This window comes from Babylonia areolata, chromosome 12 (genome assembly GCF_041734735.1).
Source record: "Babylonia areolata isolate BAREFJ2019XMU chromosome 12, ASM4173473v1, whole genome shotgun sequence".
NCBI classification, from domain to species: domain Eukaryota; kingdom Metazoa; phylum Mollusca; class Gastropoda; order Neogastropoda; family Buccinidae; genus Babylonia; species Babylonia areolata.
The window spans coordinates 19,148,748-19,173,574 of NC_134887.1; the positions used below are offsets into that span (position 1 = coordinate 19,148,748).

The following is a 24,827-nucleotide window of genomic DNA, read 5'->3' on the forward strand; positions in this document are numbered from 1 at the left end:
GACAATTCAGTTTGATGTCACCTCAGCATATTTTACAAGGTAGGAGACAGAATTTGGTTTAGTTTTCCATGTCACCGCTGCATAGGACATCTCTGCATAGGAGACAGAATTTGGTTTAGTTTTCCATGTTATCTCTGCATAGGAGACAGAATTTGGTTTAGTTTTCCATGTCACCTCTGCATAGGAGACAGAATTTGGTTTAGTTTTCCATGTCACCTCTGCATAGGAGACAGAATTTGGTTTAGTTTTCCATGTCACTGCTGCATAGGAGACAGAATTGGGTTTAGTTTTCAATGTTACCGCTGCATCGGAGACAGTTTGGTTTAGTTTTCTATGCCACTGCTGCATAGGAGACAGAATTTGGTTTAGTTTTCCATGTCACCACTGCATAAGAGACTGAATTTGGTTTTGTTTTCCAAGGAGACAGAATTTGGTTTAGTTTTCAATGTCACCACTGCATAGGAGACAGAATTTGGTTTAGTTTTCCATGTTACTGCTGCATAGGAGACAGAATTTAGTTTAGTTTTCCATGGCAAATGTGCATATTTACCAAGGTAAGAGGCAGAATTTGATTTAGTTTTCCATATTGCCTCTGCATGTTTAAAAAGACATTATACTGTCTGACAGCACTCAAAAACAAACAAACAAACAACAACAACAACAACAACAACAACAAAAGCAGTGTGAAGGAAGGTGTAAAAATTACAATTTGACTTGCATAGACATCATTTTGCTTAAAAAAAAAAACACTGTTTGTTGTTCTGTGTTTGTTGTTTGTTCGTTCTTTTGAAATTTGTTTTAAGAATAAAACAACAACAAAAAGCAATCCAGAAACTACACTGCACAGGATGCTTGATGTTTGGGCTTGGAGATTTCATACAGGCAGGTCTGTGCATGTGCAAGCATATTGAAGTGGACTTCAGCATCATCATTGTCTTGAGGTTGTGGTTATAGTTTCCGTTGACTGAAACAGCTGTGCGTGAAAGATGAATTTTGTATGATTAAATGACAGTTTGTGAATATCGGCCAGTGTTTGTGCTTCTGTTTCTATAGTGCTTTCTTTTTTTTTCTTTAAAAAAAAAAAAATTTCTTTGCATATTCCGAAGTAAGTTTTAAGGTAAAACTTGAAGAGCGAAGGGAGTGCATGGATGAAGAAAAGATAAGTACAATTCATCTGAGGATGAGCACTTCAGCTGTCGCAGCTTGTACTTGGTGGCTTTGTGTGACAGCTTTTGTGATGTATGATTTTTTGTATGTTTTCTTTTACTGCAGTGTATCATGTTAGAATATTAATTGATTTCTCCTCTGTGTGTGTGGTTGTGTGCATGTGCATATGTGTGTGCGTGTGCATATGTGTGTGTGTGTGTGTGTAGAAAACTCTTTCGTGATTTTGCTTTTCCCATCTTCATCATCTGAAATGGGGGGGGATTGGATGTGTTTAGAATTTCTAAAGTCCATGTTTCTATGTCTGCAGCATTATGGTGAACAATCTGGTAAACATTTAGCACAATGTTAGGGAAATGTATCACATTGTTAGATTCACTGAAAAACCAAAATGAGATTCACACTTCTTTTGATCATTTGAAGGTAGAATAGTTACTTCCACTGACGATGAATTACAAGATAACAATGTTTCAGATTACATGAATTGTGAAAACATGCTTTCCATTTTAAGTTAAGGTCAGATAAAGAAAAATTAATATTTTGCTTACTCTGGGTTAACTGTTTACACACATTATCCCCTCTTTGGGGGTGTATTTGTGGTGTGTGTGTGTGTGTGTGTGTGTGTGTGTGTGTGTGTGATTTTGCTCATGCATGATATTTACCTGATGATTGTTGTAATTTCTTATGCATGAATATATTTTTGTACATTTTGTTTCTAAAAAAAAAACCACATTGAAACAATTTGCTGAATTGAGAGTACTGCCATTTTACTTTGTCATGTTACAATTTGAACACTTGTATATCATGATTTTTTTTTTTTTTTTTTTTTTTTTTTTTTTTTGCTGTCCAGTTTGCTTTCCTTTTTTTTCTTCAATCTTTTAGTTATTTATTAGACTATGTGTATTTTGAGTAAATACCTTTTCACATTATTCTTTCAGCTGTATTTTGTTTCTTTTGTGTTGATGTCATTGTTTTTAAACAATTTCGATTACAAATGTTAAGTGTAACTTTAAAATTTTTGGTTTGTTTATTTCTGTTTTTCAAAGATATGCACATGTATGTTAAACTTGTTTATAATCATTCTAACTAAGACTTTTTGTTCTGTTTTGTTTTGTTTTTATTGTTTGATTTGCTCAGAGTGAAGCAGTGCGATGTTGGCTGTCCTGTGTTTTGATGTCATCTGTGTTTCATGTCTGTTTGCAGGGTTTCATGCCTTTTGCAAATGGAGATAAGGTTTCAGTTTTAGACTGAAGCAGGTGGCAAATGTATGGTTTCTTCAAACCTTGCGTGGAAAATCTTCACTCACATCGGATGCTGTGCTTAGGGGGAGGAGGGGGGGGGTGGGGGGGGGGGGAGAAAAGAAGAAAGACAATGAAAGAAAGAAAAGAATATGAAAGACAGGGGGTGGGGGGAGACATGCTTTCAGCTTCAGACCTGAAACAGTACAGTAATAGCATTTTCTGTGGCAAAATATTTAGGAATGTGCATACTGGTAATAAAGATCTTTGTTGTGAAAGTATTTTTGAATGGTGTTCAGTTAAAAGTCATTTGGGTTGTTTTGTTAGGTCTTTTATGCCATTTGAACTAGAGAAATTGATGTACAATTTTAGATTCACTGGAGAAACAAAAGGTCATGAAGTGAAAAACAGGAACTTGTTAATATTCTAGTTGCTTTGTTGTTTTAACAACACTTTATGAAATTTATTTATAGATATTTCTTTACTACAGTTTTTAAATACTCCTTTCTGTTTTATGTATTCTAACAGAACATGAAACTTATTTATTAATACTTATCAACTACAGTTTATTGGTGTGTTTTTTTCTTCCTAATTTATGTATTTGGGTTTTTGTACCCAATGGATGTTGAAGGGAGGAGAGAAATGATTTTTTTTTCATGCATGATCACAGGTAACCATTAGTAAGAAGGGGTGAAGGGGGAGGAGTGAATGTGCTCCTTTGGATGGGTTTGCATTCAAAATGTTTAACTGGGATTGTAGTTGTTTTATGATTTGAGTGTGCTAAAAGCGAGAGCTTGTCCATTTTGATTTGCATGAGTGTGTGTGTGTGTGTGTGTGTGAGTGTTTGAGTGTGTTTGTATGTACTGTTTGTTTTTATATCATTCCCATTTGGATCCTCCAAAGTTAGGTTAACCTGACAGTTCCTTGTTTACCTCTCCCTGTTTCTTTGCTTTTCTTTTCCTTGTTTTTCTGTGGATTTCCCATGTTTCTTTTCTGTTTAGAAAATATTTGTGATTATGTTTACAAGAAACAGTGGCAAAGAAAAGAAAAACCCTTTTTCAGAAAACAAAAGCCTTCTTATCATGGCTACATTTATGCGTGATTTGGAAACTGTGCAGTGCATGTTTAATTGTAGGACAGTGATTGTAAAACGTGTGCTGCCTTTGTGGTTTGTGAATACAAGCATGCAAAATGGTGTTGAGTGACGGATACCATTGTACCTCACAGATGCTGGCATGCTTTGTTCATTTAAGCGGGTCCCTGTAGATTGTTGTGTTGTTGTATTATGAACATTCTCTTCAGTCCATATTCTGTTCGTTTGGAATGTTCCTACGCTTTATATGTGTCAGTTTTGTTGTCGTTGTTGTTGTCTTTTTTTTGTGTGTATACACTTTTCTTGAAGCACTGTTGTGCTTCCTTTCACAGTTAATGTCTTGTTGGTGTGTGTGTGTGATTGTGCATGTGTGTGTGTCTGTCTGTGTGTGTGTGTGTGTGTGTGGGTGGGAAACAGGATTTGTTCTCAGTGCCACTCCCTTCTCTTCCCAATTTCCACTTCCTTTCCTCTCATGTTTTTTCTGACATGGAGCACGTCTTTTAAAAATTGTTTTTGTGTTGTTCATAAATGTTGGAAGGAGTTGAAACCAGATTAGTATGGAATTTAGTTAGAGAGAGAGAGAATGTGTAAAAACACTTGGCTTTTCCAAGCACTGACTATTAACAGAAACCGTGGGTGCGAGCTACAGAGAGAGCCAAGATTGAAAGCGCAGTGGTTCTTTTCTTTTGCAGACGACACACCCAGGGACCCGTCTCTGCTGATGATTCTCAAGTGGGGAGGGGAACTAACTCCCGCCGGGCGCATCCAGGCGGAGAACCTGGGCAAGGCGTTCCGCACCTTATACCCCGGGGGACAGGGTAAACAAGATATCCGGGACGAGAAATGTGATTTCCCTTTCTGCCAGCTGCTCATGAGAGCAAGACAAAAACCTCCCTGGCGGTGTCTGTTGTGCTGATTTGCATTATGTCTTCCACTCCCATCTTGAGAGTCTTCGGTTGTCATGTTTTCATAATTTCATTGAACAGGAAGTGAAAAGAGGACAGGAAGGGATGTGATGAAAACTTAATTGTTGTCACTTGCTCTAACGTCTGTGCACATGACGCTTCGCATCTGTAGGACTTGGAATGTTGTAGAACGCTCTTCAGCAGTGTTTCAGTTGTTCGTTCTTGTGTGTGATTTCTCACCTGTAAAAAGGGAGGGGGGAAGGCATCTTTCTGTTGTTCCTTACCGTTTGGTTTTGTTTCTGTTTCCTTCTCTTGGTTTGTGGGGACTGGAAAAGGCCTAAAGCGATGGAGTGGTGAGAATAAATATAGTGCAATAGATGCTGCGAGAGATTTTTTCTTACTCTCATGATGTCAGTGTTTCTTAAGTACTTGGTGATGGTGATGGTGATGTCAATGGATTCTGTAGTTTTCAGAGGATGGGGTGAGGGAAGGGAGGGGGTGGGACAGGTTGTGAGATATCTTTGTGTGTGTTTCATCTGAGGTTATTTTTTTTTGTCTGTGTGTAATTTTTTGTTTTTGTTGTTTTTTGTCTTTTTAATTAAAAAAAAAATTGTTTTAGATGGGTTTTTAAAAAATCAAATTTACTGAACTTTATTTGGGGTGTGGGGGGCAAATATGTGTTATTTCCAGAGATTTGTATTTGATTTCCCATACGTTTTCAGGCTACATGCTAGGGTTTAAAAAAAAAAAAAATCTTGCTTGTATTCTGGTTGTATCGTGTTGTCTGAACACAGAAGCTTGTTTGAAAACTGCATGCATTAGAGTTTCTCAGGAAGGTGACATTGCATTCAGACAATTCTATATGCACCACACCACATCTGCTAGGCAGATGCCTGACCAGCAACATGACCCAACACGCTAGTCAGGCCTTGAGTGCATGCATATATACTTGTTTGCCTATTAGAGTGGATTTCTTCTACAGAAATTTGCCTGAGAACAACACTTATGTTGCCATGGGTTCTTTTTCAGTGTGCTAAGTGTGTGCTGCACACGGTATTTGGGTTTATTGTCTCATCCAAATGACTACTCAGTTTAATTTTCCAATCAAACTGGGGAGAAAAGGCGTGATGTATTAAAAACCAGACCATCTTGGACACTATTAGCAGATGAGCATCTTAACCTTTCTGCCACCTTCCTTCACATGCATTAGTGATCACATTTTGCTGAGAGAAAAAAAGTTCACCAAAACAGACCAAACTGAATTACTGCATGCACTTTCTGATGCCTTTACACTGCTGAGTACAAAACGATATTGCAAGCATGTCCATATGAAGCAGACTTTAAACTTGAATATAATGAATGGCAGGAACATACTGTTAGAAATCTCACTTGAGAATAAACCAATTGACGGTTCTGAAGTGGAAGGAAGGCAGGTGTGTGCCCTTCCCCAAATCACACAGCGAGGGGGCAACATAGCTGGAGCCTGAGATAGAGCTGCAAACCTTTTCAGTTTCTCATGGAGAGACATCGTAGAATCTGAAGCACTGGGTAGCCTGAAAGATAAGGTACTTGATTTATGTTAATAACTTGTGTTCTATTATTTGTTTCTTTTTGATTTTTCAGGCTTGTTTGTGATGAGTTCAAAATCTGCAGTTTGATTTGAGACTTGACTTGAGATCTTTTTCAAATGATGAGTATAATGTGAAGGCACGTTTGTGATTTCCACACACTTGTGTTTCTTGATAAATGAATTTTCCATGAAGATGACAACAAGGAACGACCGTAGCTCTCTCCTTGAATAAGAAGATGGTGTTTCCCTCCAGGTCAGTTTGAGGCCCCAGGCTTGGGGCTCCTGCGTCTGCACAGCACCTTCAGGCATGACCTCAAGATCTACGCCTCGGATGAGGGGCGAGTCCAAATGACCGCTGCCGCTTTCACTAAAGTAGGTATCAGATTGTATCCATGGTTACCACACAGAGAATTTTGTTATCTCACGTATCCATACAGCAGGTATCAAATTGTCTTCATGATGATATTTATGATAGTCATGTCTGACTATGACCTTCAGAACAGCCCCAGGAGGCAACTTATATCCCAGCTATCTGGGCTGCTCCAAACTTCTTGGCCAAGAGGGCGTTTGGAAAGTTGATGTTTGGATGGTCCCCAAAGGCCAGCTAGCCCCCAGAGCTGCTGCACTTAGAGCCAGTACAATCTGGCCTCTCAGTTTGAGTGACATAGTCCATCACAAAAGACTAACCTGCAAATGACTTCCCATTGCTTGGATACACCGTTGATCATCTTTGCTGTTGGCCCAGCTGTAAGCTGAGCCTTGAGCCTTGTTCATGATTACCACTCAGAGAATTTCATCATTTAATGTATCCATCCACTTGAACTTTTTTTTTCCATTAAAGAAAGGACCAGTTCTGAGTTACCCAATGTGAAACATTGATTCATCACTATGTGTTTGTGTGTGTGTGCATCACTGTGTGTGTGTGTCACTGTGTGTGTGTGTGTGTGTGTGCATGTCACTATGTGTGAGTGTGTGTGTGCGGCACTGTGTGTGTGTCTATGTGCATGGTTTGTGTGTGTGTGGTTGTGTGAATGCGCATGCATGCACATGTGTGTGTGTGTGTGCATTCATGCACGTGTGTGTGTGTGTGTGTGTGTGTGTGTGTGGCTGTGTGTGCACTGCAGGGTCTGTTGGCACTGGAAGGGGAGCTGACCCCCATCCTGGTGCAGATGGTCAAGTCGGCCAACACCAACGGCCTGCTGGACGGAGAAGGCAAGACCTCCAAGTCACAGCTTGTGTGAGTCACCCACCCTGTAGGCTCTGCTTCTGGTGTAATTTTCTGGCTGGATGGCTCTCTCTTTTTTATATTTTATTTTTATTATGCCCTCTGTCTGTCTGTCTGTCTGTCTTTCACTCTGCCCTCTCTCCTTTCTCTTCCTCTTCCTCCCCCTTCCTCATCCACCCTTTCCTTTCCATCTGTCAGTCTGTTTGACTGTCTCTCTGTCTGTCTGTCTTTCTTACTGTATGCCTGCCTGACTCTCTGCCCTCTCTCAGTTGCCTTCCTCTGCCCTCTGTTTTGAAGGGTTTTTCTTCCTTTGGGTTTTTTTGTTTGTTTGTTTTTGTTTTTCTCAGTGATGTCTCAATCAGGTCAGAAACTTCCTGGATGAAATAGTTTGCACTGGGCATGGTTCTTTTGAGACCCTGAGGAGTTGGGCTGTTTGAAAACTGAGCCTCTTAGTAGCTGTTTGTTGCGGCATTTATTGTTTGGTTAATATGTATGATTGCAGAAATGAGCGCGCGTGCGTGTGTGTGTATGTGTAAGCACATTTCCTGTGTGTGTGTGTGTGTGTGTGGTTGTACAATGAGCACATGTTTTTTTTGTGTGTGTGTGTGTAAGTGTGTGTGTGTGATCGCACACATGAGCGCATTAGTGTGTGTACATTGTGCATAAATGCATATGTGCATGGGTTTACCTTTGCTCTTGTGTTTGTGTCAGGGTGAAGGAAAAGCTCAAGTCGGTGTTTAACCAGGATCGGGATTTCACAGAGATCAGCAGCTTCAAGGTAGGTACCCATGCTTTGGCAGCAGTTGTGATCTCTGAGGTTTCACATTGTGGAGGCTTGTTTAAGGTTAAGTCAGTGAGATATGTTCTGTCGTCTGCTTTTATGTTAATGGTATACACTTCAGGAATGTTAGTTGCTGTGGCAGAATCAGTAAGGTGTTGGGACTTCTGATGCAATGGTAAGAGTTTGATCCCATGGTGTTGTGTGATTTGGAAAGGGCACTTCACTCTGATTTTCCTCACTCCACCCAGGTGTGAATGGGTACCTGACTTGGTCAGGGAAGGTTCAAACAGCCGAAGGAGAGGATTTGGCCCTGCCTTCCCATGCTGAGCCCTGGACACTGTGGATATGAATTCACTGCTATGATGGCCATAAAAGACTATGGGACCTTGAAGCTTTTTGCCAAGAAGGACTAGCTGACCCTAGCATACCCCAGTTTGGCTATTTGACCCCTCCTGCTCTGCTGACATGGTCTTGTCTGCTTTTCTGTTGATGGTATAGATATGGAGAATGACTCTTTGAGTACTATTCATAACAAATATTCTTTGTTAGATATGGAGAATGTCTATTTGTGTGTCAGCCCTATTCATAATAGATGTTCATTGTAAGATATAGAGAATGTCTGTTTATGTTACAGTCCTGTTGATAACAGATGTTCAGTGTTGTTTCACCTCTGTTGTTTCCCGCCAGTTGAACCCGACCAACACTTTGGCCCTGACCAATGCCATGGACTTTGTCAAGAACCCCCAGGACATGTGTAAACACGTCCACACCATGATCAGAGAGATCACCGCCAAAATACGGGCCCTGAAGGCGGAACTGAAAACCAGAGGTTTGTCTTCGTCTTCATTCACTGCGATGTATGAGTGATTGTCAGGGATGGGAGAGGGATAGAGAAACAGTGGAAGGTTGAGGGAGCTGGGCGAGGTGTGATTATTGGAGAAAATTCACAACTCAGATTAAAAATGGTTTAAATTATTTGTATACTTTGATGATGTCATGCCGTCTTTGTCAGCACAAAGTCAGTGTCGCTTGGCCACAGGTGGCTGACTGTGGTATTGTCATAGACTGTCATAAATTGGAAAGAGTTCCAGGCTTGTTATACATTAAGGCTTGGTCTTCTCGTCTTGATTTGGACAGTTTCTTTAACATTCCTCTTCCACAAACTCGTTTCCATGCATAGCACCGAAAGCCCTGTGCTGAGGAAGATGGTGTGACACCATCAACACATACAAGTACGGAAATCTTTTTGATTCTACATTGTGAAATTTCCAGTACCTTGTATGTTTTGCTCTGGGAACAGGGTGATTCAAAGGTACAGCACCAACTCACTGATCTTCAGATGTATGAGTTAATAGTGTGGTGCCAGTTTATCTGATGTTTAGGAATTTGGGATTGATTGTGGCTTTTATTTGAAACAAATAGGAATTAGGTTAGGTATCACTGTTTCTGTGTCTGAAGCGGTGGTAACTGAGCTGTCAGGAGTCCTTAATCTGGAAGGAAAAATGTAGTTTTGTGCTTTTCAGGGTTTCTGTGATGTTGAGAATGGTGTGTAGAGTGTGAATGAGGAGTGGAACTATCACCTCATATCAGTTGAATTCTGGTTTTCACACCCAAAGACTGAGTACGGCTGCCTACATGGCGGGGTTAGAATGGTCATACATGTAGAAGCATACATACAAGTGAACGTGAGAGTTGCAGCCCAAGATCACAATTATAATGAACTCTGTAATCTTAGGTACAGTGGAGGAGACAGTGAAGCATGGCTCATCCATGCATCAGATACTTGTCAGTTCAAAATGATGCAGAAACATGAGTGGTGCCATGGCAGAGTCTGTCTGATATTGGACTTCTGATCCAGTGTTCACCAGTGACCAGGGATTGAGGCCCGTTTCGTCATGGTGTTGTGTCCTAGGGAAAGGCACTTTACCCCAATTTTCCTCACTCCACCCAGGTATGAATGGGCATTTGGGGATGGTTAAAAGAGCAAAAGGAAAGGATTGGGCACCACCTTCACATGCCGAGCCCTAGAATCCCCAGACACAGTGCATATGAATTCACCTGCCCTGATGGCAAAAAAAGGCTATGGGACCTTTAACCGTTTTAACTTCTTTAACCTCAAAACGTTGGTGAACAAATGATATGGATACTTATATAGCGCCTATCCTTGGTTGGAGACAAAGCTCTAAGCGCTTTACAAACACAGAGTCATTTGCACAACAGGCTGCCTACCTGGGTAGAGCCGACTGACAGCTGCCATTGGACACTCATCATTCGTTTCCTGTGTCATTCAATCAGGTTTCAGTCATGCACACATACATACTCATACAGACATGTAACATTTTACATGTATGACCATTTTGTTTATTTACCCGACCATTCTTGTTTCCAAAACCCACTGATTGTTGACATTGATTACAGGATCTTTAACGTGCTTATTTGATCTTCTGCATGTATATACACGCGAAGGGGGTTCAGGCACAAGCAGGTCTGCACACTTGTTGACCTGGGAGATCAGAAAAATCTCAAACCTTTACCCACCAGGCACCAGTACCAAGATTCAAACCCAGGACCCTCAGATTGAAAGTGAAAGTGACGGGCGCAATAGCCGAGTGGTTAAAGCCCTGGGTTCGAATCTCAGTAATGGCGCCTGGTGGGTAAAGGGTGGAGATTTTTCCGATCTCCCAGGTCAACATGTGCAGACCTGTTTGTGCCTGAACCCCCTTTGTGTGCATACACAAGCAGAAGATGTTAAAGATCCTGTAATTCATGTCAGGATTTGGTGGATTTTGAAAACAAGAACATACCCAGCATGCACACCCCTGAAAACGGAGTATGGCTGCCTGCATGGCAGAGTTAAAACGGTAATACAGGTAAAAGCCTGCTCTTGTACATACGAGTGAACATGTGAATTGCAGCCCATGAACGAAGAAGAAGATTGAAAGTCCAACGCTTTAACCACTTGCCCATACGTGTGTTTGCAGACCTCCCTCTGTATAACGGAGAGTCATGGGAGCTGTTGATCCGGCGGTGGGCCAAGCTGGAGAAGGACTTCCGGCTGAAGAACGGCCAGTTTGAGATCAGCAAGATCCCAGACATCTACGACTGCATCAAGTACGACCTGCAGCACAACCAGAAGACCCTGCAGTACGAGAGGGCCAACGAGCTGTTCATGTGCTCCAAGGCCCTGGCTGACATCATCATTCCACAGGTATCTCTCTTAGGTCATGTCAGTATTCTGCAGGTGTCACTCTGATGTCATCAGTCCTCAGGTATCACTCTGATGTCTGTCAGTATCAGGTAACACTGCGATGTCATAGTCATTTCTCAGGTATCACTGTGATGTCATCATTCCTCAGGTATCACTCTGATATCACCATTCCTCAGGTATCACTGATGTCATCATTCCTCAGGTATCACTGATGTCATCATTCCTCAGGTATCTCTGATGTCATCATTCCTCAGGTATCTGATTTCTCAGTCATCCCTCAGGTATCACTGATGTCACAGTCATTCCTCAGGTATCACTCTGATATCACACACGCACGCACACACACACACAAGCATGCATGCACGCATGTAATTACACCCCCTACCCCTTTCTCCATTTTTCTGCTCCCCATCCCCCATCACCCCTGTGCTTTTTAGTGTGTTAATGTGTGTGTGTGTGTAATATCGCCTAGAATGGAAAGACATAAAACTGAAGATTGAGTTTAAAGACGTAAAAGTGAAGACAACTACTACTACTACTACTACTACAACCACTACAGCATGTTTGTGTTGCGTGACGTGTTGTTCAGGAGTACGGCATCACGGTGGATGAGAAGCTGCACATCGCCCAGAACTACTGCCTGTCCTTCCTGCGCAAGATCCGCAGCGACTTCCTCCAGGTGGTCAACCCCAACATGGAGGATGCTACCACTCGTCTCGACTCCAGGTCAGTTTCCCCTTCTTTTTTCGTCGTCTTCTTCTTTGTTTGTGGGCTGCAATTTACACGTTCACTCGTATGTATAGAGTGGGCGTATATGTGTATGACTGTTTTTACCCCGCCATGTAGGCAGCCATACTCCGTTTTAGGGGGTGTGCATGCTGGGTATGTGCTTGTTTCCATAAACCACCGAACGCTGACATGGATTACAGGATCTTTTATGTGGGTATCTGATCTTCTGCGTGCGTATACACACAAAGGGGTGTCACTTCAGTTTACTACACTGCGTCAACTGGGCAGATGTCTGACCAGCAACATAACCCAACAGTCTGGCCAGGCCGTCAGTGTATGCACATATATATTTGTTGATCTGTCAGTGTGGATTTTGTCTTCAGAAGTTTGCCTGAGGACAATAGGTGTGTTGCCATGGGTTCTTTTTCAGTGCACCAAATGCATGCTGCACATGGGACTTTGGGTTTATCATCTCATCTGAATGACTAGATGCTCAGTTTCATTTTCCAGTCAAGCTTGGGAGAAAGGGTGAGTCTGGGGTTTGAACCCAGACCCTCAGGGATATTGTATTGGCAGACAAGCATCTGAGTCATTCTGCCACCATCCTCCCTCTCTTGGATCAGACAGACAGGTGTTCCCTCCCCTCTTTCTAAGCTGTGTCATGAGAATGATTCTTTGATCATTGCATGTTATGAGAATTTGTGTGGCCGTGTATTTTGGTTGTATGATTGGAAAAGAAAACAATACAACCATCTAGATCATTTTGTGTATACTTCATTCATAGTGTATCAACCATCAGTGTTTTTTTGCCCATATGATTCATTCATAGTGTGTCAACCATCAGTGTTTTTTTGCCTGTATAGTTCATTCATAGTGTATCAACCATCAATGTTTTTTTGCCCATATGATTCATTCATAGTGTGTCAACCATCAGTGTTTTTTTGCCGGTATAGTTCATTCATAGTGTATCAACCATCAGTGTTTTTTTGCCCATATGATTCATTCATAGTGTGTCAACCATCAGTGTTTTTTTGCCTGTATAGTTCATTCATAGTGTATCAACCATCAGTGTTTTTTTGCCCATATGATTCATTCATAGTGTGTCAACCATCAGTGTTTTTTTGCCCATATGATTCATTCATAGTGTGTCAACCATCAGTGTTTTTTTGCCTATATAGTTCATTCATAGTGTATCAACCATCAGTGTTTTTTTGCCCATATGATTCATTCATAGTGTGTCAACCATCAGTGTTTTTTTGCCTGTATAGTTCATTCATAGTGTATCAACCATCAGTGTTTTTTTGCCCATATGATTCATTCATAGTGTGTCAACCATCAGTGTTTTTTTGCCTGTATAGTTCATTCATAGTGTATCAACCATCAGTGTTTTTTTGCCCATATGATTCATTCATAGTGTGTCAACCATCAGTGTTTTTTTGCCCATATGATTCATTCATAGTGTGTCAACCATCAGTGTTTTTTTGCCTGTATAGTTCATTCATAGTGTATCAACCATCAGTGTTTTTTTGCCCATATGATTCATTCATAGTGTGTCAACCATCAGTGTTTTTTTGCCCATATGATTCATTCATAGTGTGTCAACCATCAGTGTTTTTTTGCCTGTATAGTTCATTCATAGTGTATCAACCATCGTGTTTTTTTGCCTATATAGTTCATTCATAGTGTATCAACCATCAGTGTTTTTTTGCCCATATGATTTATTCATAGTGTGTCAACCATCAGTGTTTTTTTGCCTGTATAGTTCATTCATAGTGTATCAACCATCAGTGTTTTTTTGCCCATATGATTCATTCATAGTGTGTCAACCATCAGTGTTTTTTTGCTGGTATATTTCATTCATAGTGTGTCAACCATCAGTGTTTTTTTGCCCATATGATTCATTCATAGTGTGTCAACCATCAATGTTTTTTTGCCCATATGATTCATTCATAGTGTGTCAACCATCAGTGTTTTTTTGCCGGTATAGTAATTTCATAGTGTATCAACCATCAGTGTTTTTTTGCCCATATGATTCATTCATAGTGTGTCAACCATCAGTGTTTTTTTGCCTGTATAGTTCATTCATAGTGTATCAACCATCAGTGTTTTTTTGCCCATATGATTCATTCATAGTGTGTCAACCATCAGTGTTTTTTTGCCCATATGATTCATTCATAGTGTGTCAACCATCAGTGTTTTTTTGCCTGTATAGTTCATTCATAGTGTATCAACCATCAGTGTTTTTTTGCCCATATTATTCATTCATAGTGTGTCAACCATCAGTGTTTTTTTGCCTGTATAGTTCATTCATAGTGTATCAACCATCAGTGTTTTTTTGCCCATATGATTCATTCATAGTGTGTCAACCATCAGTGTTTTTTTGCCCATATGATTCATTCATAGTGTGTCAACCATCAGTGTTTTTTTGCCTATATAGTTCATTCATAGTGTATCAACCATCAGTGTTTTTTTGCCCATATGATTCATTCATAGTGTGTCAACCATCAGTGTTTTTTTGCCTGTATAGTTCATTCATAGTGTATCAACCATCAGTGTTTTTTTGCCCATATGATTCATTCATAGTGTGTCAACCATCAGTGTTTTTTTGCCTGTATAGTTCATTCATAGTGTATCAACCATCAGTGTTTTTTTGCCCATATGATTCATTCATAGTGTGTCAACCATCAGTGTTTTTTTGCCCATATGATTCATTCATAGTGTGTCAACCATCAGTGTTTTTTTGCCTGTATAGTTCATTCATAGTGTATCAACCATCAGTGTTTTTTTGCCCATATGATTCATTCATAGTGTGTCAACCATCAGTGTTTTTTTGCCCATATGATTCATTCATAGTGTGTCAACCATCAGTGTTTTTTTGCCTGTATAGTTCATTCATAGTGTATCAACCATCGTGTTTTTTTGCCTATATAGTTCATTCATAGTGTATCAACCATCAGTGTTTTTTTGCCCATATGATTTATTCATAGTGTGTCAACCATCAGTGTTTTTTTGCCTGTATAGTTCATTCATAGTGTATCAACCATCAGTGTTTTTTTGCCCATATGATTCATTCATAGTGTGTCAACCATCAGTGTTTTTTTGCTGGTATATTTCATTCATAGTGTGTCAACCATCAGTGTTTTTTTGCCCATATGATTCATTCATAGTGTGTCAACCATCAATGTTTTTTTGCCCATATGATTCATTCATAGTGTGTCAACCATCAGTGTTTTTTTGCCGGTATAGTAATTTCATAGTGTATCAACCATCAGTGTTTTTTTGCCCATATGCTTCATTCATAGTGTGTCAACCATCAGTGTTTTTTTGCCTGTATAGTTCATTCATAGTGTATCAACCATCAGTGTTTTTTTGCCCATATGATTCATTCATAGTGTGTCAACCATCAGTGTTTTTTTGCCCATATGATTCATTCATAGTGTGTCAACCATCAGTGTTTTTTTGCCTGTATAGTTCATTCATAGTGTATCAACCATCGTGTTTTTTTGCCTATATAGTTCATTCATAGTGTATCAACCATCAGTGTTTTTTTGCCCATATGATTTATTCATAGTGTGTCAACCATCAGTGTTTTTTTGCCTGTATAGTTCATTCATAGTGTATCAACCATCAGTGTTTTTTTGCCCATATGATTCATTCATAGTGTGTCAACCATCAGTGTTTTTTTGCTGGTATATTTCATTCATAGTGTGTCAACCATCAGTGTTTTTTTGCCCATATGATTCATTCATAGTGTGTCAACCATCAATGTTTTTTTGCCCATATGATTCATTCATAGTGTGTCAACCATCAGTGTTTTTTTGCCGGTATAGTAATTTCATAGTGTATCAACCATCAGTGTTTTTTTGCCCATATGATTCATTCATAGTGTGTCAACCATCAGTGTTTTTTTGCCTGTATAGTTCATTCATAGTGTATCAACCATCAGTGTTTTTTTGCCCATATGATTCATTCATAGTGTGTCAACCATCAATGTTTTTTTGCCTGTATAGTTCATTCATAGTGTATCAACCATCAGTGTTTTTTTGCCCATATGATTCATTCATAGTGTGTCAACCATCAATGTTTTTTTGCCTGTATAGTTCATTGATAGTGTATCAACCATCAGTGTTTTTTTGCCCATATGATTCATTCATAGTGTGTCAACCATCAGTGTTTTTTTGCCCATATGATTCATTCATAGTGTGTCAACCATCAGTGTTTTTTTGCCTGTATAGTTCATTCATAGTGTATCAACCATCAGTGTTTTTTTGCCCATATGATTCATTCATAGTGTGTCAACCATCAGTGTTTTTTTGCCTGTATAGTTCATTCATAGTGTATCAACCATCGTGTTTTTTGCCTATATAGTTCATTCATAGTGTATGAACCATCAGTGTTTTTTTGCCCATATGATTCATTCATAGTGTGTCAACCATCAGTGTTTTTTTGCCTGTATAGTTCATTCATAGTGTATCAACCATCAGTGTTTTTTTGCCCATATGATTCATTCATAGTGTGTCAACCATCAGTGTTTTTTTGCCCATATGATTCATTCATAGTGTATCAACCATCAGTGTTTTTTTGCCCATATGATTCATTCATAGTGTATCAACCATCAGTGTTTCATTGCCTGTATAGCTCTCAGACCGGGTTTCAAACCTCAAACCCTCACAGATACTGTATTGGCAGATAAGCGTCTTATCCATTCTACCACCTTGCTGGACATTTTCCCACAAGTTTTTTTTTTTTTTTTTAAGTTATGTTTTGTTGTTGTTTACAGGTACTCCAAAGGTGTGGCGTCCCCTGAGAGGTTTGTGCGGACCAGACTGTACTTCACCAGTGAGTCCCACATCCATTCTATGCTCAACATGCTCCGCTATGGGAACCTGTTTGAAGTGAGTGTCTGGATGGAGATGTGCTGCTTTGAATTGAAGTTGTTCAGACAGAGTAGATAACTGTTCAGAACTAGCTTGTCACTGTCACTTGTGTTGGTATTCATATGAAACTGACCTTTTGCAGCCATGAAAGCTGGACAGGAATTGATAGTGTGTCAGATTTTTTTAAATGCAGGATTGAAACATGGAAATAATCTTGTTTGGGTTCCTTTGCAACAGTTTGCATTTATTTGACTCTAGGATGTTAATTTCAATGAATAGCCAACCCATTATTTTATCAAATGCTTTTGTGTTGCAATGATTTGCTTTGATATGCTTTGATATTTCCTCCCTCATGTTTGTATTACCATTATAAAGTACTGTTGTATCTGAAGACTTTACAGCCTGTGTCAGTTCTTTCCTCAGTGCTGTAACCTGCGTGACTGAGCTTTGCAGTGTGCAGTGTGAAGACTTGAGAACCTGTGTCAGTGTTTTTCTCAGTGCTGTAACCAGCAGGGCTGTGCACTGCAGTCTGCAGTGTGAAGACTTCAGAACCTTTCAGTGGTTTCCTCGATGCTGTAGTTACCTGTGTGGCTGTACATTGCAGTGTGCAGTGTGAAGAATTGTCAACCTGTCAGTGTGCAATGTTAAGACTTGAGAATGGGCACAGTAGCAGAGTGGTTGAGGCATTGGACTTTCAGTCTGTGGTTCCTGGGTTCAAATCACGGTAATGGCACCTGGTGGGTAAAGGATGGATATTTTTCCAATCTCCCAGGTTAACATATGTGCAGAACTGCTCTTGCCTGATCCCCCTTCGTGTGTATACCAACGCAGAGGATCAAATATGCACGTTAAAAATCCTGTAATCCATGTCAATGTTCGGTAAGTTTTGAAAACAAGAACCACCCAGCATGCACACACCCTGAAAATGGAGTATGGCTGCCTACATGGCGGGGTAAATTATATGTCTGTGTGAATGTGTATGTGCGCGTAACTGAAACCTGATCAAATGACACGGGAAACAGCCGATGAGCACCCAATGGCAGCTGTCTGTCGGCTCTACCCAGGTAGGCAGCCTAGCCTGTTGTGCAAATGACTGTCCGTTTGTGAAGCACTTAGAGCTTGATCTCTGACCAAGGACAGTCGCTACATAAGTGCCCGTATCAATGTGTGTCAATGTTTTCCTCAGTGCTGTACCCTGCAGGGCTGTGCATTGCAGTGTACAATGTAAAGACTTGAGAGCCTGTGTCAATGTTTTCCTCAGTGCTGTACTCTGCAGGGCTGTGCATTGCAGTGTACAATGTAAAGACTTGAGAGCCTGTGTCAATGTTTTCCTCAGTGCTGTACTCTGCAGGGCTGTGCATTGCAGTGTACAATGTAAAGACTTGAGAGCCTGTGTCAATGTTTTCCTCAGTGCTGTACCCTGCAGGGCTGTGCATTGCAGTGTACAATGTAAAGACTTGAGAGCCTGTGTCAATGTTTTCCTCAGTGCTGTACCCTGCAGGGCTGTGCATTGCAGTGTACAATGTAAAGACTTGAGAGCCTGTGTCAATGTTTTCCTCAGTGCTGTACCCTGCAGGGCTGTGCATTGCAGTGTACAATGTAAAGACTTGAGAGCCTGTGTCAATGTTTTCCTCAGTGCTGTACCCTGCAGGGCTGTGCATTGCAGTGTACAATGTAAAGACTTGAGAGCCTGTGTCAATGTTTTCCTCAGTGCTGTACCCTGCAGGGCTGTGCATTGCAGTGTACAATGTAAAGACTTGAGAGCCTGTGTCAATGTTTTCCTCAGTGCTGTACCCTGCAGGGCTGTGCATTGCAGTGTGCCTCAGACAGTCAGTGGGACAGGGCACTGAGCTTTCTGGACGCCACAGCAGAGCTGAACTACATGTCCCAGATTGTCTTCATGCTCTTTGAGGATCCCTCCAAGGTCAGTGCTCCCATCAGTGAGGAAGGGGATGCCATGGTTACATTCATGTTTGTTTGTGGTTGATGCCTGTGTCTGGTGATATGGTCGTCAGGGATAGCCATACAGGGAAGGTGGGCAGAGGGGACCTCAATAGAGAGAACCACGTTGACACTGGTTTTTCAAGTCTTACCCCTTTTTTTTCTTTTTTTTTTTTGTCATTTTGTGCTGTTCTGTTTTTGTGTGGGTCCTCCAACCTCCTGTTTTTTTTTTCCCCACTTTTACAAAGTTTTTTTCAGGTCCTCATGTCTGATTTCATGTTTTTTTTCCATGTTTATTTTTCTTCCTTTTTTTTTTTCAAGATTCTTTTGTTGGATGAAAAATATAACATTGTCAGCAGACAAAATCAGTCAAAACTTGTCTGTGTGTTTTCCTAAAGATGGATAATTTCTTTTTGAAATTAGTGACAGTTTGATGAGTGCTCAGACAGGTCTGCTTTTTTTGTTCTTACTCTGGAGTGTGTGGTTCCTGTGCATTGTGCCACATTCACTCCCCTCTCAGTCACTTTGTGTGTGTGAGTGGGAGAGAGAGCATGCCTGTGGGGGGGGGGGGGGGGTGTGTGTAGTAGTTTCTGTTGTCATGGAGAACAGCTATTTTTCAGAAGGAAGATGGCAAAATGATTAAGACACTCATCTGCTAATACACAGTTCATGAAGGTCTGGGTTCAAATCCTGACCTCGCCCTTTCTCCCAGTTTTGACTGGAAAATCGAACTGAATGTCTAGCCATTCAGATGAGATGACAAACCGAGATCCCACATGCATCATGCACTTAGTGCACTAAAAAAACAAAAACAAATGTGGCTACAAGTGTGTTGTTCTCTGGTAAAATTCTGTGGAAGAAATCCAATTGGAAAGGTACACAAATATATATGCATGCACTCAAGGCCTGACTAAGCATGTCTGGTTACGCTGCTGGTCAGGCATCTGCCCAGCAAATTTGGTGTTGCATATATGTGGATTTGTCCGAGCGCAGTGACGCCTCCTTGCGAAACAGAAACTGCTTTTCAGGACCTGCACTCGGATGAGAGGTATCATATGGAGCTGCACTTCAGTCCTGGAGCGTACACGTCATGTGATGAACCCACAGAGCCAAGGGGTATGGGGTACCGACCCAAACACTGCCCACAGGTGAGCAAGATACAGGATATAGCAATGTTTTATTATCCCCAAAATGGAAATTGTTGACATAAAAAAAGGCAACATGAAAAACAAACAGTTAATGAATAGATGAGAAAAAAATATACGCACAGTAACACAAAATTTGGTGATGTGGGCATGTTTCAACAAGAACACTCATTCATTAATAAATGTGCAGAACTTAGTAAAAGCTCATATGACACTTGCTGGATTGTGTAAATACCCACTTAAAAGGGAATGAATTGTTAAAACAATACATACATAAAACAGCTAGAAAATAAGTGAAGGAAAGTAAACAGATTATATATAATAAGATTAAATTGTCGCATGTAAATTAACACATGCACCTAACACATGCATTTATGTGTACATACATTTCTGACATAAGTGTTACTCCACCTACCCACTTCCCCAACTAAAAATGATTGGGGAGATGTCTAAATTTTGAAAGGTGTGATTTTTTGGGGGGTGGGGGTGGGGAGAATAAATTGTGCTGTATACCTTTACTGGTTACATTCTTCGCAAAAGGTGTTTTTTGGGGTACAGAATTAGTCATGCTGTTTACATTTCTTTTGTAATGTATTTGCTAACAAAGGATAAACATCTTTGAGTATTTAACACTTTGTACAACAAAGCATTATTCAGTCGAGAATGGAGAAATTGTTTTTAGTCATGCTGTTTTTGTTCCTTTTGTAATGTTTTCACTTAGCAAATGTTAAACATCACTGAGTTTTTAACACCCTGTACACCAAAACATTCTTCAGTAGATAGAGAATGAGTCATGCTGTTTGCGTTTCATTCTGTTTTGCTGGAGAATGAGTCATGCTGTTTGCATTTCATTCTAATGTTTTTGATCAGCAAACATTAAATGCCATGAGTTTTTAACGTCCTGTACAACAAAACATTCTTCATCAGAAGAACAGAATAAGTCTTGCTGTTTATGTTTGTAACAGTTTTGCTCAGCATTGTTGAGTTTTGAACACCCTGTTACAACAACTGACTGTTCATCAACAGAGATCTGAGAAGTCAGAAGGGGAGAAAGCCCCTCACACGCTGGCCTCGGCCTTCATGGGGCCCCTGCCCACCACCTCCTCCCACTTCAAGCGAGGTCTGCGACTGGACACAACGGCAGCGGCACCAGACCTAGGTGACATCAGTGAGTCGGACATGTTCGAACAGATGTCCACCCCTGGGGTGTCCCCGGAGTCACCAGAATCGCTGACTGTCACAGAAAAGGTGAGGGTTGCTTGGAAAGGGCAGGGAGTTTGTGTAAGGTTTTCTTGCTGTTCATTGTATGTCTATATCTGTAACATATGGTTGTGACATATTGTATATCTGTTTTGTGACATGTTCCAGACAAAAAGATTGATTGTTTAAACCAAAGGCAGGGAGGTTGAGGAATAGAAGCGTGCAAATTGGTTGTTTCCAGTCGAGTTAACATATGTGGGTTTTTTCTTTTTTTTGTTTTTTTTGTGTGCGATGATAGGCATGGGTGCAAGAGTGTACACATCGAGTACGTGTCTGTGGGTGTGAGTGTGAGAGTGTGTGAGTGTGTGTACGCATGCATGTGCGCAATCTATGGTGTGTGTGTGTGTGTGTGAGTGTGAATGTATGTTTGTTTGTTTTTTTGTTGTTGTTGTTTTTTTAGGATGGGCGTGTGAGGTAGGCAAGTATTAGAACGTGAGTGTGTGAATGGGTGAGTATGACAAAGTGTATGTTTGGATTGTTGTTTGACGTGTGAAGGTGTGTGTGTGTGTGTGCGTCTGTCTGTTTGACGGCTGAATATAATGGACATGTGGCTGCTTTTTTTTTTTTGCTTTTTTTTTGTGGTATATTCTCACAAATGTCATGATAGGGGCTGTTGGCCTGAGTCATTAAAGTCGTTCAGCGTTCAGCATAGTGAGAGAGAGAGAGAGAGAGAGAAATATATGTAGAGAAACAGTGCTGTCACACAAAACGGGTAGCTTGTCAGAATGGTGTTGGCAGATTTGAAAAAATATTTGTTTATGAATTCAGTTTTGATATGAATAAATAAAATCACCATTTCTGGACCATTTCAGATGATTTTTTTTTTTTATTCAAACTTTGCTCATGAGCAGTAGGCTAGGCAAGCTGTCATTTTTTAATAGAACTTAGATTTTAGCCCTTTTTTTAATGGCAGGCGTGTATGTTCCATCATTGTGTATGTTTCTTCATTAAAAAGGTGAAGAGTTAGGTTAAGGGTCCAGTTGCCTTTAACGGCCATCAGGGCAGTGAATTCATATAGATCTACTCTGTCATTGCTCAGCATGGGGAGATGGGGCCCAGTTGTCTTCTTCCAGTGTTTTTTACCTGTCCACAACCGAAGTTAGGTACCCTTCCACACCTGGCTGGAGTGAGGAAAATGACAGTAAAGTGCCTGTCCTAAGGCCACAACACCATGCTGAAAGGAGCCTCGATCCCTGATCACACGTCAACACTGGATCAGAAGTCTGATGCTATATCGATTCTGCCATGGTGCCTTCGCTCCATTCATTGACTTACCTAGTGTGAATAATGAACAGTAAAGAGTGGTAACTCTCTCCGTGTACAGAGGACACATTGGAACAAACTGTGTGCACATGTCAAATGATTGGAGCTTCCTTTTTTGAGGAGGTGTCTACTTTTGTTCCAACATACCTTTTATTTACCTATGTGCTAGCTGAATTGGTAGCAAAAGCAGCATTGACTTGAAATTGTGTCCCTTGTACATGGAGAGAGTTACCACTCTTTATTGGTTATTAATCCTTTACTCTCATGTCCTCATTATTCTTTAATTCCGATTACCGAGTATGCTTTTTTTTGTCTTCTTCCACGGTTGACGTGCAGTCCAGTCCTGATCACCCCAAGGCGTACACCCGGCTGCCAGGGTCCCCAGACCCCAACATCCCAGAGTGGGACTGGGGGGACGACAGCTCAGGCCCCGCTGCTGACACTACCGACACTGCTGCTGGTGACGACGTGGACACCACCACCTGCAAGAAGGGCTCTGGGCATTGTGCAGATGAAGATAAGGTTGGTGTTGTGTGATTAATTATTATTTCAGGGATGGTTTTGGTGATAAAAAGTGATTATTATTATTTCAGGGATGGTGAAAATTTGTTGTTGTTTTTTAATGAAAAGCTGTTTCTTTGGGGGGGAATTTTTTTAAACACACACACACACACACACAAAAGCTTTTTTTTTTAAATGCAAACACACACATGCACATACACACTCACACTCACACCCACTCTCTCTCTCTCTGTCTCTCTGTCTCTCTCTGTTTTTGAAAAATGGGACGGGCAGTGGAGAGTTGACTTGACACCTAACCGTTCAATCCCAGGCCCAGCAAGGCAGCGACACAGCGACCTGTCCCCACACTGAGGCACAGATGTGCGGCAGCTCAGAGAACCCGATGGCCGACCAGGACAGCGTTGCCATGGGCACCAGCCCCCACGCTGCCTCGCGTCCCATCAACATCTCTGTCTCCCCAGCCAGCAGTCTGCGTGAGTGGAATGGCAGCTGTGTGGGAACACATTTGTGAAATGATCTTGAGCACAAGGTTAAAATCTGACCCTCACCAGTGTTTCGTCCCCTTCCATTGGACCTTGAGTGGTTGTCTTGATGCTAGTCATTTGGATGAGATCATTTGGATGAGACCAATAAACAGTGGTCCTGTGTGTAGCATGTACTTAGTGCACAGAAGAGAACCCACGAAAACAAAAGAGTTGTCCCAAGGAAAGTTTTGTAGAAAAAATCTACATCAGCAGGAAAACAAAAACAATTGCATGCTAAAAAAAAGAAAAGAGAAAAGAAGAAGAAAGATTGGTGGTGCTGCACTGCAGCCACGCGCTCTCCTTGGGGAAAGCAGCTCTAGTTTGACACAGGGAAATATGTAGTGACAAAAGAGTAATACAAGTTACCACTGATTGTTGGTGCTCAAATTACCCACCTCTCCAAAAATTATCCAGACAGCTAAACCTTCTGACGAACAAAATGTTCTCTCTGCTTGTCGGTTGGTTAACCGGTTTTTTCTCGTGTCAATGAAAAGGTGACTGAACAGTAGGCTTTAACCTGTTCAACCCTGGGGAGTTCACAGCCTTGACCAGCTTCCATGACATACTGATGCGGAAAAAATGCATAAAATGTACTGTTTTTTCCTCCAAATTTACATGTGAACGCATCTGGACATGCTGTACAAGTTAGTTCACCTTCTTTGCAGTTTATGCATGCATAGGAACATGAAGAGTGTTTTTAATGAGACAAATTTTGACGTTTGGGCAATGCTGGGGTGCATGGTTCAATGAGTTAATGCAGACCAGACTGATTGCATATCCCTTCTGTCTAGATTTTTTTTTTTAAGTCACACTGCCTGCTATTACTATCGTATAACATTCTGGTCATTGAATGAATTGATTTTTATCTGTTGATTCTGTTTATGCACCTTGATCAAGTTGTGTGTGTGTGTGTGTAAAACAAAACTACATTATAAAACCAGTTTAGTAGTATTACCTGTTTATATGGCAAACATTTTGGCCACTTTTGTTCACTGAGGAACTTTGGAAATTGATTACATTCTCAAATTGCCAAATGGTGCTTCTTCTGCTTTCATTACAAGCTTCTGTGTGATAATGCCTTAATCTCCCAAGTGTGTATTCACATGCAAAAGAAAAAAAAAGAGACACAGAAAGAAAAAAGAGATATGTTTGTAACATGATCTTTCTTTCAATTTCTTTTTCGTTATACGTTCTCAGAATTGTCCTCCAAAACCAGCTTGGATGAGAAGCGAAGTCGTAGCCTGGAGGACAAGAATGACTGCCCGACAGACAATGGTAAGATGTCACCACTGACACCTGAACGGTAGTGCCCGGTATGTGTGTGTGTGTTCGGTGTCATTCTGTGTGGTCAATGTCAGGTTGCTGTGCCCTTCGCTTAATGG

General features: G+C 40.8%; 1 protein-coding gene across 25 annotated transcripts in view; it reads left to right on the forward strand.

The window, feature by feature from the left end:
* LOC143288415 (inositol hexakisphosphate and diphosphoinositol-pentakisphosphate kinase 2-like) overlaps nt 1–24,827 on the forward strand; it is a 147,903-nt gene that overhangs the window by 93,917 nt on the left and 29,159 nt on the right. For 17 of the 25 annotated variants that reach the window (XM_076596862.1, XM_076596874.1, XM_076596857.1 and 14 more), the window contains 14 exons: nt 4,188–4,340; nt 6,224–6,342; nt 7,095–7,207; nt 7,907–7,973; nt 8,664–8,805; nt 10,958–11,184; nt 11,774–11,910; nt 16,694–16,808; nt 18,577–18,714; nt 19,760–19,879; nt 20,903–21,124; nt 22,736–22,921; nt 23,232–23,394; nt 24,643–24,720. In XM_076596862.1, the coding sequence (XP_076452977.1) occupies nt 4,188–4,340; nt 6,224–6,342; nt 7,095–7,207; nt 7,907–7,973; nt 8,664–8,805; nt 10,958–11,184; nt 11,774–11,910; nt 16,694–16,808; nt 18,577–18,714; nt 19,760–19,879; nt 20,903–21,124; nt 22,736–22,921; nt 23,232–23,394; nt 24,643–24,720 (1,980 nt within the window). The remainder of the gene's footprint in view (nt 1–4,187; nt 4,341–6,223; nt 6,343–7,094; nt 7,208–7,906; nt 7,974–8,663; nt 8,806–10,957; nt 11,185–11,773; nt 11,911–16,693; nt 16,809–18,576; nt 18,715–19,759; nt 19,880–20,902; nt 21,125–22,735; nt 22,922–23,231; nt 23,395–24,642; nt 24,721–24,827) is intronic. The other 8 variants (XM_076596878.1, XM_076596879.1, XM_076596882.1 and 5 more) reach the window with 3 other exon arrangements.